Below are 13,360 nucleotides of genomic sequence, written 5' to 3' on the forward strand. Positions count from 1 at the left end.
TCTTTCAAATTTTTCTTGTTGAGATTTTCTTTTTCAAAATTTTTATAGTTATAAAATATAAAATTATTTTGAATCAAGTGAAGTGAGAAGAAAATGTAAGAACCATTCAGTATTTGTACCGGTGGTTCTATTAACGTGATAGATATTGTACGCGTGGCATCCGAGTATGACATCAAACATCGTACAATTGTCCACGTGGCAATTACGATATACCGGATTCAGATTTATAATCGTGTGATTATCCATTAATTTCTCTCTGAATATAAAATTAAATTGTGATTTAAATAGTAATTATAATTTATAAATTAGTAGTATGAAATTCTCTATGAAGTTTGATCTATAAAAGGAAGTGATTAAACGAAAAGGAAGTAAACCCTCCTCCAGGAAACGAAGATCGAAGTGGGGCTGTAGTCAAGCTTCTCTTTGATCATATAGAGGACGCATTACCATTATTCACTTACTCTATTATTCCGATCAATTTTAGAAGACTGAAACGATGTCGTCGTCGTCGCCGGACATTCCGGGAATTTTGGAGAACTCCAGAGAGCTTGATCGGTTAAGGAAAGAGCAAGAAGAAGTGCTTTCGGAGATCAACAAGTTGCACAAGAAGCTCCAAGCTTGTGAGTTTTTTTTTTTTTAATTTTAATGATTTTCTTTTAGCAATTTATGTGATCTAATGTAGAATATGTTTTGATCTTTGGTTACACTGAGGTTGAGGGACTTTTGAATGTCTCGTTTTCTTTGTGCTATGTGGATGATTTTTTTTTTTTAATAAAAATAAAATTGAATTAGGCTGTATAGGTTGCTTCTGGATTTACAAATGATCCATATGTGGATTTGTGTAGTTGGTAAAATACATATATCCGAGTTTTTTTTTTTGTCAGAAGCAAATAAAGATTTAAATTCATGTTAAATTGTTAATTGTGGATCCAGTGTGCTAACACTAGCTGATAAAACCCAGCTCTTTGTTCTTTTTGGCTTCATTTATGGTTGCATGAAGATATTTTTTTCCCCAGCGAGTTCAATTTAGCTAATATGAGTGAACTGAAGTTGTTAATCGGGTGACTCTTTAAAGCTCTCTTTTCTTTTGGCTGCAATTCTTTGCCGAGTGAATTCAGGGTTTAGGGTTATACTATGTGTTTGATAGGATTGGACTTGTAGAGGTGAACATGCCTCAATATAATGCTTTCTCTTAGATGCTACATTTCAAGAATATTTTCTTATTAGGTTAAATTTTCGGGCATGGAAGGTAACACACACCTTAATGAATCAAAGAGCTTCTATTTATACCGAGTAATGGTTGGCAAATATGTAAAACAAGAAGTACTTCTATTCGAGCTAGAATATATGACATGAACTTATTTCATTGCTGGGAGTTCTAGCTTATTCAGCACATCTAATTATATAATATATAGATGTAAACTATATACTGCAATGCTGAAGGGTGAAGGGTGACTTTTCATGGTGACAATAGGAAAATTCGATCTTCTAGAAAAAGACTTATCTGATTTTTTGTGCAGGTAAGATTTTTATGTATTTGATATCTGTTTTTCATGCTTTCTTTGACATTCATAATGCTTTGCAGGGTAATTGCTTATTATCATGACTTTAACTTGTCAGGTCTCGAATGTGTATGATCTTTCTTATTTGTAAATAATTAGATAATAATTATAGAGTTGAAAGAATGAATGTCCGATTCCAGTTTGCCAATTCATAGAACTCATTATATTATGAAAAAATAAATGAAATTTCAATTTGTAATTGTCATCTTGCTCGGTAGCTAATTGGATAAATATAATTGTCTGATTTCGCTATGTAAATGGAACTTAGGATTGAAAAACATGCCATGCATATAAAGATGAGAAAAAGGCACCTCTATCATTTTAGACATGTTTCAGATTGCAACATTCCTATGCTCTCTTGATCAACTTTGTATTAAAACTGCAATAAAATTTTTTTTTTTAATTTTTATACAATACAAATCTTGGAAACTCATTTTACATGTTTTGTTTAGTTGTTGGCATAGTTATCAAAGGCGCGCCTCAAGCTCAAAAGGCTCTAGGCTTCAGGCTCCAGGCATGTTGCATGAGAAGCCAAAAGGCGGGCTCTGTTCAAGAGGCTTGCACTTGAGTGTGCCTTTTTGAGCCTAGCACCTTGCTAAAGCCATGCCTCGGCTCAAATTTAGAAGCTACACATTGTTTTTAGTATTCCAACTTCCAAGTAAAAAATTGGATGTTCTAATCTTAGCCCTTTCCTATCTATATGATCTACGACTGAAATTAAATGAGAATAAAAAGAAATAAATAAATATTAGAGGAAAGAAGATTCACACAGCAGAAATATCGCAAAGAACAAAAACAATTGCTGCTCCACTTTGAAGAGTTCATGGATATCGCAAATGGAGACTTTAATCTTGATGAAAAGTAGTTATTAGACTATTAGTTAATTTACTTAGGATTCAGATGAATTTTAATCTTTAGACTTGGAATTTTTATTATGAATTTTGATTGCGGAAGAGTTAGCAGTTAATTTGGAATTTATTTCATGCATTTTATCATTATGATTATGAATAATTGTCATAATAATTGGATATGATTTAGTATTTGACTATTTGTTGTATTTTAGAAATGTTAATTGTTTTTATTCATGATTATATATATTATTTCTCTTTAGTGCCATCGTGCCGCTCAGGCGTGCACCTGAGCCTTGCATCTAGCCTTCAGGACTCCCTTGCGCCTTTAATAACTATGCTTGTTGGATATTTTTGCTGTTCTCGTTCTGTCTTACCATACTAAGTGTCCATTACTTCAATATATATTATATATAGATACAAATAGTACCCCTATGCTACTGGGATTTATACATTTATATTACGATGGAAGTCAAAATTCAGTTTCTGTTACCATTATTTATCCCTTTGGAATTGAATCATTGCCAAACTGGAATTTCTTCTTTTCAGAGGTTATTTCATTATTTATAACAACACAGATATTTGAGTGAGGGATTTTTATCTTTTTTCTCTGTGGTTCCATGCTAGATGTTTGTAAACATAACTTGATCCTCTTTTTTTTTTTTTAAGGTTTTCTTAAATGAACAAAAAAAGGGGCTTGGATTTTTCTTTCTTTCTGCTAGTAAATAGTTAATCTAAAAAATTTACTAGGCTGCTAATATCGAAATATCATTCTGTTATTGCAGTCTAATTTTCGTACTTTTTGGCTCTTATTCTTCACATTTTAACCAACCTATTACTGATTGTTTGTGTTGACTCTTAACTTTGTTCACGTAATTGCAGCTCCTGAGGTAGTTGAGAAGCCTGGTGATACTTCCTTATCAAAGCTCAAAACTTTATATACACAAGCCAGGGATCTTTCAGAAAATGAATATAAGTACGCCCATAACTATCTTTTCTAGAGCTGAGAGCTTATATAGCATTCTTTTCCTTCTCCTTTCTGAATTTGAGTATGCTTACTTAGTGACCTTCTGGTTTTACTTGAATGATGTTCTGTTATTGTTGCTTTACATATAACTTGTGTAGTTTCAATGTGATGCAATAGTTATAACCAGTTCACTGTTTTGATATATGATTTCAGTGTTTCACATGCCCTACTGGGTCAACTGGATGTTCTGCTTCCTTCTGGGCCACCAGGGCAACAACGAAGAAGGATAGGTATGGGCTACAAACTCTGAGCTTTGTGTCAGGATTAGGATTTCTGACAGTAAGATTAGGGCAGAAAAGATCTTAGGAGAAGAGAAGAATAGAGAAAGAAGAGAGAAGCTTAGAGAGATATCGAGTTAAACAGAGAAAAGAGAGGAAGAGAACGGAAAAGAGAGGAGAGGAAGAAGATAAGCATCTTTCAATATGTTTTTGATAATCGATATATAATAAAAGGCAAGGTTGTAAAAAACGTTAGGCGTTAGTCGGGCGACAGGGCCCTCAAGGATTATTTTGAGGATTAATAAGATTTTTATTTTTATATTTTTTATTTATCAATCAATAAATTGTTATATAAATTCAATTAAAATATGTATTATACTATCTAAAAATGATAATATAAAATTATTTAAAATAGAAGAACATGTATATTTGTAACATATATCTTTAAAAATGTGCACATATCAACATTTCAATAACAATATCATTGAAATAATTTGCAAAAAATAAATTCACAATAAAGATTGCTTTTGTTCATCGTCGTTTAAGCGGGGTTGAGGCTGCCTATGCGGAGCCTAGGCGGCTAAAAATCGCCTTGGAGCAAAAAAAAGCCTATAGAGACTAATGGGAGAAAATTAGGGCGGATTCTTTATTTCGAGCACCTAGGCGGCCTTGGTTTTGAACAGTGATAAAAAGGGACTCTTAAATAGGAATACCTATGCTTTACTATTTACAACTAGTGTAACAAACTCCTAAAAGGTAATTAACACTTCTAAACAATGAAACGATTAAAGTAATTAATCTAAGATTTATCTAATTAACCTATTCTTATTACTCTAGTAATCATGACAATACTCCCTCCTTTAGAACATTATTGTCCCCAAGAATATAGGAATTCTAGAAATCAGTGAACTTGAAAGGGCAATGTGTAGCGGAAAAACAACAAACTTGAAAGCGCTCTGTGACGGAATCAGACCAACCTTAGTGATCCATCTTACTGGTTTATACTTGTGAGCATCATCACCCCATATGAATTTCATTCTTTCCATTCCATAAGGTTGGTAAGCTACCGCATCTCCTTGCTTAACATTAAAATCATGTGGTACTTATAACAAAATTTGGATGAATGAGCTAGCCCTTCATATCACAAATGGATACTTCAAAACAACATCCCTGAATTTGGATTGCAGAATGTTCTTGCTAGATCAATGCCCACGCCTCCTACTCCTTTGGTGCTGCCACCATCTATCATGGAAGGCAGGACAGATAAATCTTTAAATTCTGTCTGGGCATAACAATCAGCAATCAAATCAGCTGATAAATTTGTAGATTCATGCATTGATAAATTTGTAGACTCATTCATTGTTGTTTTGTCATAAGTTTTCATCATGTTCGTATCAGCCCCAACCTTAAAAGTGTTATCATTAATTACCTTGCCCATTTGTATGTTCATATATCAGCGACGGGGAAAGTTTAAGGACAGATTGTGGATTTTCCTACTGCAAATTCTATTTTGATTATTTCATTATTTGTGTGTCCTATATAGTTCTATTATGTTATTTCCCTGGTTGTGTTTCCTATATAGTAGTATTGGGATGTTACAGCCGTCTTTGTAACTGCCTTCTTCTCCTATTTAGGAGGAATTGTCGTAGATATTGGTTATCAATTAATGAAGCATTTCCTTTCTTCCTAAATTCTTCTCCCATTCTCTTCTTTCTCTTTCTTACGTCAAATTTAGTTTGTAACATTGGTATCAGAGAAAGCTTTCCTCCGGCGATGGTCGGTGACGCTGCTAAATGAACCAGAGCAGCAGTTAAGAAATCCATGGAGAATCTAGAGCAACAAGTGAAAGCGATAACCGCCCAGATGAAGGAACAAGTCGAAATCACAAGAAGTCAACTAAACACCATATAGGCTGTGTTTCAAGACGTGCAGATTGCTGAACCAGAAGACCGACGCTTTCATCCTTGAACAACATCAGTTTAGGAAAGAACAACTCAACTCCATAGCTGTTCTCACCCAATTGATTCGAAACAATCATAGTTCTTCAGGAGGCTCTCCAAACTCTTTTGGCAATACTGACAGAGGACTTCTTAGAACCCCAAACACTAATGGAGAGAATATGCCCAAAGCTTCGTTCTTTAACAAAATGCTCCCTAAATGTGAACTACCTGCCTTTGGAGGAGCTGAGGTGGAAAACTGGCTCAGTAAGTGCATTAAATACTTCTAGCTTTTTGAAGTTGCGGAGGAGAAAAAACTGGATTTGGTAGGGGTCTATCCGCGAGGCAACACCAGCAGCCAACTGGGAAGAATTCACAAAGGAAATTGATAGAAGAAGGTACTGAACCTATATCCTTGTCTGTTAATGCACTTGATGGAGGTGTAAATCAGTATACCTCAAAGGTGAAGGGGGCATTGGGAAGACGAGCCATTTTGGTCCTAATAGACAGTGGAAGCATACATAGCTTCGTGGATCAAAAGGTAGCCATGGAGGTTAAATTACCACTCCCCACAGTTAAGCCTGCAGTGGTGACAGTGGCAGATAGAAGACAACTTCTGGTAAATTCAAAATATGACGAGTTTTATTAGACTATGAATAATTCTAAATTTCATTTCCTTGTTAGAGTTTTAGGGCTAGGAGATTATGATCTCATACTTGGTTTTGACTGGATGAGAAGTCACACACACGTCACATTTGATTTTGAATTTAATAGACTCATCATTCACAAAGATAGTAAATCTACAGAGTTGTAGGGCATGACTGAAGCACCTAAGTTTAAACTAATGTCTCTTAAAAGTGGCAACCGGTTAGTAGCCAAGGGGTGGAGGGGTGTTACCTCTAAGTTATTCTTGATTTCTGTTACTAAACATTCTTGAAGCCCGAGGACATTCCTAAAACGGCCTTTAGAACCCATGTAGGACATTATGAGATCCTTGTAATGCCATTTGGGCTCACTAATGCTCCTGCAACCTTTCGGTCCTAAATGAACACAATCTTTGGGCCTTATTTGAGAAAATTTGTGTTGGTCTTCTTTGATGACATCCTTGTTTATAGTCCTACAAAAGAAGACCATTTGGTGCACTTAGAGTTAGTATTCAAATTGCTATCAAGCAACCAGCTCTTTGCTAAGGCATCCAAATGTGAATTTGGGTACCCATGTCGTCTACCTAGGCCACATAATCTTCACGGCAGGTGTATCTACTAATCCAGAAAAGGTAGCAACAATGCAACATTGGCCCATTCCTACAGACGATTTCTGGGTTTAACAAGCTATTATAGACGATTTATCCAAGGGTATGACATACTCAGTTAGCCACTGACTGAGCTCTTAAAGAAAGATAACTTACATTGGACAGCAAAAAATGAAGGATTTGAAGCTTCTTGCTTTTCCAGAATTAGTTGACCCAAAGAATAGACAGAATTGCGGAGTCGTTCAAGAGAGTTTTGACGCTCCTCGTGAAACAGTTCATCCAAGTTTTGTTGCTCCTTGAGCAGTAGTTTCCATCACTGATCAGAGTGTGGTTGCTCCTTGCAAAACCGTTCCATTTTCTGATCAATTTGTTTTTTCTTTTTGCAATGAAGTTCAAACCGCTCGTCTGAATCTTCCATGGCCGGAGGAAGGAATTCTCTGATACCAATGTCGAGATTAGGATTTCGAACAGTAAGATTAGGGCAGCAAAATCTTAGGAGAAGAGAGGAATAGAGAAATAAGAGAGAAGGTTAGAGAGAGATTGAGTTCAATAGAGAAAAGAGAGGAATAAAATAGAAAAGAGAGGAGAGGAAGAAGATAAACATCTTTCAATATATTTCTAATAATTGATACATAATAAAAGATTACCTACCGCTGAGCCTAACCTGGCAGCCGTTACAAATCATGCAGTTGTACTATTTACATTTGGTATAACAAACTCCTAAAAGGTAAATAACACTTCTAAGTGTTAGAGCATAAGTTAAATGTAATTAATGAATAGCATGCCTAAGGCTGCTGTAGGGCCTGCTAGAGCTGTTGGTAGGGTTAGTTTGTCTCCTTGATTGAAGGATAACCCTGTATATATAATGTGTATTGCTCTTTAATAAAACATATCAATGTAGTCTCTCAATTTACATGGTATCCCATGGAATTCTCTCTATTTCCGTGGTCTGTAACATGGTATCAGAGCCTTGTTTTGGCTTCTGTCTTGGGTTTCTTGATTGAGATTCCAAAATTTGTTTTCTGCCTTGTGAGTAGAATTTCTAGGTTTGTATTTTTGGGCTGTTTCTTTCAACATTACTAAATGCCTTGTGAGCAGAGTCTGATTCATCTCAACGGATTGTCGCCGTTCCTCTTCCGCTGCCGTCACCTCTCTGTTTCTAATCTGTCTGTACGGTTAGTTTGTCGGTGAATCTCCTTTTGTGCAATGACGTTGCTGGCAGCCTCTTGCGTGTTTCTTCGACTGAGTTTTGTTTGTCCGTTTCCGACAAAGCTTGATGTTCTGCCGTTGTCTCTCATGTCCAATTTGCTCTTGCAGGTTGCGTCTCCCGATTATATTTTATATTCCAAAATATCTTGAGTTTCTTGTTTTGAGTTGCATTGTATTTAAGACTATATTATAAGTATCTATAGCAAGCTGAGCATGATTAAAATCCATGCTTCAGCTTGAGGGGGAGTGTTAGAGCATAAGTCAATGTAATTAATAAATAGCATGTCTAATGTTGCTGTAGGGCCCGCTAGAGCTGCTTGTAGAGTCAATTTGTCTCCTTGATTGAAGGATAACCTTGTATATATATGTGTATTTCTCTTAAATAGAATAGAACATATCAATGTAGTCTCTTAATCTGTATGGTATTCCATGGAATTCTCTCTATTTCCATGGTCTGTAACACTAAGCAATAAAACGATTAAAGTAATTAATCTAAGATTTAACTAATTAACCTATTCTTATTACTCTAGTAATCATGGCACTTTGCATACATTGCACATGTAGACATAGTTGTTAAAGGTGCGCCTTACGCAAGGCTCAAGGTAGTGACCCTTGATTGCACAAGGTGAAGCATAGTTTAAAAGGCTCTTGCTTTGTGCGCCTCGGAGCCTGAGTCAAGGCGGCCTCAGTAATATTTACTGTTTTCACTAGGTTATTTATTTATTTATTTATACTGTTTTGTGTAAAACGAATGGTTGACCTAAAATCTAATTTCAATAAACTTAAATCTTGAGGATGAAGAGTATGAGAGGAGGAAATTGGAGATGAAAATGACAGTGGAGACTATGGAGAGGACGATATTAATCTTGAGGATGATTATTAGTTTTTTTTGTTTGTGTTCTTTTCTATTGACAACGAATGGTTATTAGTTTAGTAGCATTAGTTAGTTACTTGGGTTAAGACATTAAGTATTTGTTAATGTCTCTATGAAGTATGAAATTAACTTGGTGTTCTTGACATGTAATATTATGTTTTTATGTGGTTTTGTCTTGTTTGTGTGGTCATAAGTTTGTTTTTTGGTTTATGCTTTAACGAGTAATAGAGTATATTTATACCAAATATTGATATGCTTTAACTAATAATAGAGTATATAGTTTTTTTACTTATTGCGCCTCATGTTCCTCTGGGGCGCGCCTTGAGCCTAGACTCCAGGGCCCCTTAGCACCTTAGTGCGCCTTGCGCGCCTTTAACAACTATGCATGTAGTTAGCTGTATTTCAATTCTTTTTTCTTTCACCTTTGCATAACACAATTCATCACCTCATCCTACACCCTAGAGTCAAATGAAAATAATTTCTAACTTCAGCCTTCAGAGATGATATCATATAGGCATTTCTCGTAATTCAAAACAGAAAATTGTTTTTCCTTGATAAGCTACATCCTACACCCTAGAGTCAAATGAAAATACCCAGGTAATTATATTACTGAACAGATGAAGTGTGAGGGGATTGCAAAGAAAGTTGCAGGGTCTTGGGTTCAAAACTCAACACCTCCTTTCCGAATTTAATAAAACAATATACTGAGTCCTTTTCAAATCAGAAATTCCAGCAGCAATTGCTCTTTGTAAAATTGCTTATGCTAAATATGTTCAAATTTTCTATTAACTGATCAGTCAATGAGAGATTTCTTTCCTTGTGTGTGGCTGGAATATAATTTATACACTCATTAGTGAACAACTATTCGTTAATAGGTTGTGTATTTCCTGAAGGAGGGGTTTGACAGTTGGTCCGTGGTCTGATGTCTAAAGACTTTATAATCTGAGTTACTTGACATCTTTCTAAAAAAACTCATGGTTTTGAGGAATAAGAAAGGCTCGTCTTAGAATGAAGATATTTATGTAACCAGGCAAGATATTGAAATATAAAGTAACATTTGAAGTTTGTAATTTGTGCCCTAAAAAAAGTTGATTTTTTTATATGTTCAATATCAATGAAATGTCCTGACTTAATGTTGACAAGCTTTTATCAAAAAAAAAAAAAAAAAAATGTTGACAAGCAATGTTATATAAATTGCAGATGGCAGTGAGCAGAAAAGAAAAAGAATGAAGTCCGAGTCGGAGATCTCAAGACTTCATCCTCAAATAAGAAATCAACTTGAGGCTTATGCTAGTCTAAAGGGTGAACAGGTACAGTGCACTTGTAGCCTTGTAATGTCCATGCTTGTTTATTACATTTTCGTTTTAGATGAAATATTTCCGTTCATGATTGTTTACATGATGGATTTGTGTCGCTGACACGACTTGATTTCACGGCTTTATATGATGGTTCATGTTAGCCGACTCGGGATTAAGGCTTTGTTGTTGTTGTTGTATGATTGTTTACATCAATGCATGTCTGGTTCCATTTCATTCTTTTGCACTGATGGATTGTTGTTCTTCAGGTAGCAGCTAGGGTCACAGGTAATAATGCTGAGAAGGATGAGTGGTTTGTTGTGAAAGTGATGCAATTTGATCGGGAAACAAAGGAGTAAGTTTGATTTTACTTCATTAGGGGCTTCTGTTGTTTGGTTTGCCCCTTTTTTTCTGGCTTATGGCACTTAACAAGCCTGCTTTGGCCATTGATCACTTGGGGTCTGCTTATTGTTATCTATTTTCTTTAGTTTTTCTTTATGCATGAATGTTTTGACAGCATTTATAGTGCTATCAGAATATAAATGCTCTTATGAGGAACTTATAATTTCAGCTAATGTGGCATTATTCTCCAATTATAGTATAGGGCACATGATGGAACTGTGGTCTGTGCTAATGCAATCCATGATTTGATGTTTCCCTAGATTTTTTTTTAATCATACAGCGAGCCTTGGCGCAACGGTAAACGTTGTTGTCGTGTGACTAAGAGGTCACGGGTTCGAGTCTTAGGAGCGGCCTCTTGCCAAATAAATTGGCAGGGGAAGGCTTGCCCCCAGTACACCCTTGTGGTGGGACCCCTCCCCGGACCCTCGCTCAGCGGGGACGCGTAGTGCGACCGGGCCGCCCTTTTTTTATACAGTGAGAAATGCTGGGCTAGCAAAAACAATGTTCAACGTAATGTGTGGTTTAAAATGGTTTAGCCAATAACATTAGTTACATTTTTGCTTATTAAGTTTCCTAAACAATCAACGTGACATGAAATGCTGCCAAGTGTAGTATGTATTATATTTAAGGTATCTGAGCATGGAAGTCCTGTTATGTGGGCATTTGCCAAATATAGTGAAGTGCTTTATAATATTCCATATTTCAACCTCTCATCAGGTAGACATGAACCTCAGAAGAAATGTTTGGCGTTGGCTTGTCATTGGAAAATCTGGTCCTTTGAAGAGTTCTTAAATTAGAAAATGGAACAGAGAAAGAACAGAAAAAAAAGAAAAAAGTAAATTGGAAAATTTTAAGATCCTATTTGTTTCCCGGAAAATATTGTACAAGGAAATATTTTCTTTTCCAATGTTTGTTTGCTTATGAAATAAGTTAACGAAAATTTTTTTAGGTTAGTCAACAGAAAAATATATGAAGAAAGTGAGAGAAATCTTTTACCCTAACGAAAAGGGTAAAACATTTTCCTAAGCTTATGTAACTCTACTCAGTTTCTTCTTACCTTTTTGAAATAGTAACCACCTATCTACTGCCTCTTCCCATTTTTCAGTGTTGTATCCAAACACCCGCGAAAATATTTTATTTTCCAACAAAGAAATTTCACTCACCTAATATTTTCCAGCAAACAAACGGGGTGTAAGACTTGGCAAACATAATTTTCATCAATTCTTTTGAGTTATTTCAGTCACTGGTTTGTGGAGGTTTATATATTTGCTCGTAGTTAGCGCAAGTTGGGGTCAAGTCTTGTGTGAAAGCTCTATCCTTAGTTTCAAGGTTTGGCTTATTAAATAGAGGAGAAATTTTAATGGCTGCATTGCGGAGCTACGCCTGAGTAGCTTACAGGCCTTTTAAAAAAAAGTTGCTAGATTTAGCTCTACCTTTTTTTCTAATTAGTGATGACTTATCAAAACAAATTGGTGTGCTTATATATATAAATACTGTTTGCAGTTAAAAGATTTCAGATTCTCTATCTCTGATGTTTCAATGTTGTACAGATTTGAAGTACTTGATGAGGAGCCAGGTGATGATGAAGAAAGTAGTGGCCAAAAGTATGTTTTTTCCAAGGATCTAAAATGCATCTGTGAACATGATCATTCTTTGATCTTGAGTCTAAGGAATGCTGTTAATTATTTATTGTCTTTTTTACTTTCAGAAAGTACAAGCTTCCTGTGTCGTGCATCATACCTTTTCCAAAGAAAAATGATCCTTCTAGCGTTCCTGATTTTCCTCCCGGAAGACATGTTTTGGCTGTTTATCCAGGAACAACAGCACTGTACAAGGCAACTGTTGTTAGTCCCCCACGAAAGGTAACAACTGCATCCTCCTCCTCCTGTTCTGATAAATTATAAGCAAGCACCTTGTGCTTTTGAATGGAATTTATTCTTCAGTTTTTGTGTTGTGGACATGTATGTGAAGCATTAAGACTAACTATTAACTTTTTTTTCTTTATTGTTGTATGTAATGGGTATGAACCAATTGTGTGTATTTTCCAGAGGAAGACAGACGAGTAAGTAATATCCTTGGTATGCTTTTGTAACTCTTAAGTGGCAGATAATATATGGTTGTTTGGATTGAACAGGTATTTGCTGGAATTTGATGATGACGAGGAAGATGGAGCGTTGCCTCAGCGTGCGGTACCTTTTTACAATGTGGTTGCCTTGCCAGAAAACCACCGTCAGTGAATCCTTGTGTTACAGATATGTATGTGCATAGTCAGTCAAAGCCGGATATATTTTCCCTTGAAATCAAGGGACACACATGCAGATGCAGATGCAGCGTTCGTTAAAAGCTTTAAACTAATTGACTAGTGCTAGTACTGTAGTAAATATAGTGAGTGTAGTCCAGAGGTCCTTTCCTTCCCTTGTTGTCAAGTTGTAATTTGTTTGTATATGTATATAGTAATTTGATCCTTTTTACATTGGAGAAAAGAATGGCAAAGAATTTCAAGTGGAGAAAATATCCTTTTTAATATTGATATCGTACACAGAAAGAAAAGAAGTAAAATGGAAGTCTGAGCAGGTTGAGGATGATCAAACACATCTCAGCCTAAAATGTAATGACTTTATTCTTCTTCAGGTAACGTAATTGATGATGTCCATTCATGTCTATGTCTATGTCTATGTCCCCCTTCCCTTCCTGTTGCAGGTATATATTTTTACTAGTTGTTGGCCCACGGAGTAG

At 35.7% G+C, this 13,360-nt stretch overlaps 1 protein-coding gene across 2 annotated transcripts; it reads left to right on the forward strand.

The window, feature by feature from the left end:
- Positions 1-298: 298 nt before the first annotated feature.
- Positions 299-13,148, forward strand: LOC136232507 (SAGA-associated factor 29 homolog A). 2 transcript variants are annotated; one of them, XM_066021702.1, is made up of 9 exons: positions 302-620; positions 3,293-3,386; positions 3,591-3,667; positions 10,128-10,237; positions 10,492-10,577; positions 12,175-12,228; positions 12,333-12,486; positions 12,673-12,686; positions 12,759-13,148. In XM_066021702.1, exons 1-9 carry the CDS (start codon positions 497-499, stop codon positions 12,859-12,861), a joined length of 816 nt encoding a protein of 271 aa, XP_065877774.1. In that variant the 5' UTR covers positions 302-496; the 3' UTR covers positions 12,862-13,148. The 2 variants fall into 2 exon arrangements, with proteins under 2 accessions (XP_065877775.1, XP_065877774.1); XM_066021703.1 differs by lacking the exon at positions 12,673-12,686 and having other exon boundaries at positions 299-620.
- Positions 13,149-13,360: the final 212 nt, after the last annotated feature.

This window comes from Euphorbia lathyris, chromosome 6, assembly GCF_963576675.1.
Source record: "Euphorbia lathyris chromosome 6, ddEupLath1.1, whole genome shotgun sequence".
Lineage (NCBI taxonomy): Eukaryota > Viridiplantae > Streptophyta > Magnoliopsida > Malpighiales > Euphorbiaceae > Euphorbia > Euphorbia lathyris.

Coding starts and splice junctions, on each gene's coding strand:
- LOC136232507 (XM_066021702.1), top strand. CDS start 497: ATGTCGTCGTCGTCGCCGGACATTCCGGGAATTTTGGAGAACTCCAGA. Junction 621..3,292: donor GCACAAGAAGCTCCAAGCTT/GTGAGTTTTTTT, acceptor ACGTAATTGCAG/CTCCTGAGGTAGTTGAGAAG. Junction 12,229..12,332: donor GAAGAAAGTAGTGGCCAAAA/GTATGTTTTTTC, acceptor TTTTACTTTCAG/AAAGTACAAGCTTCCTGTGT.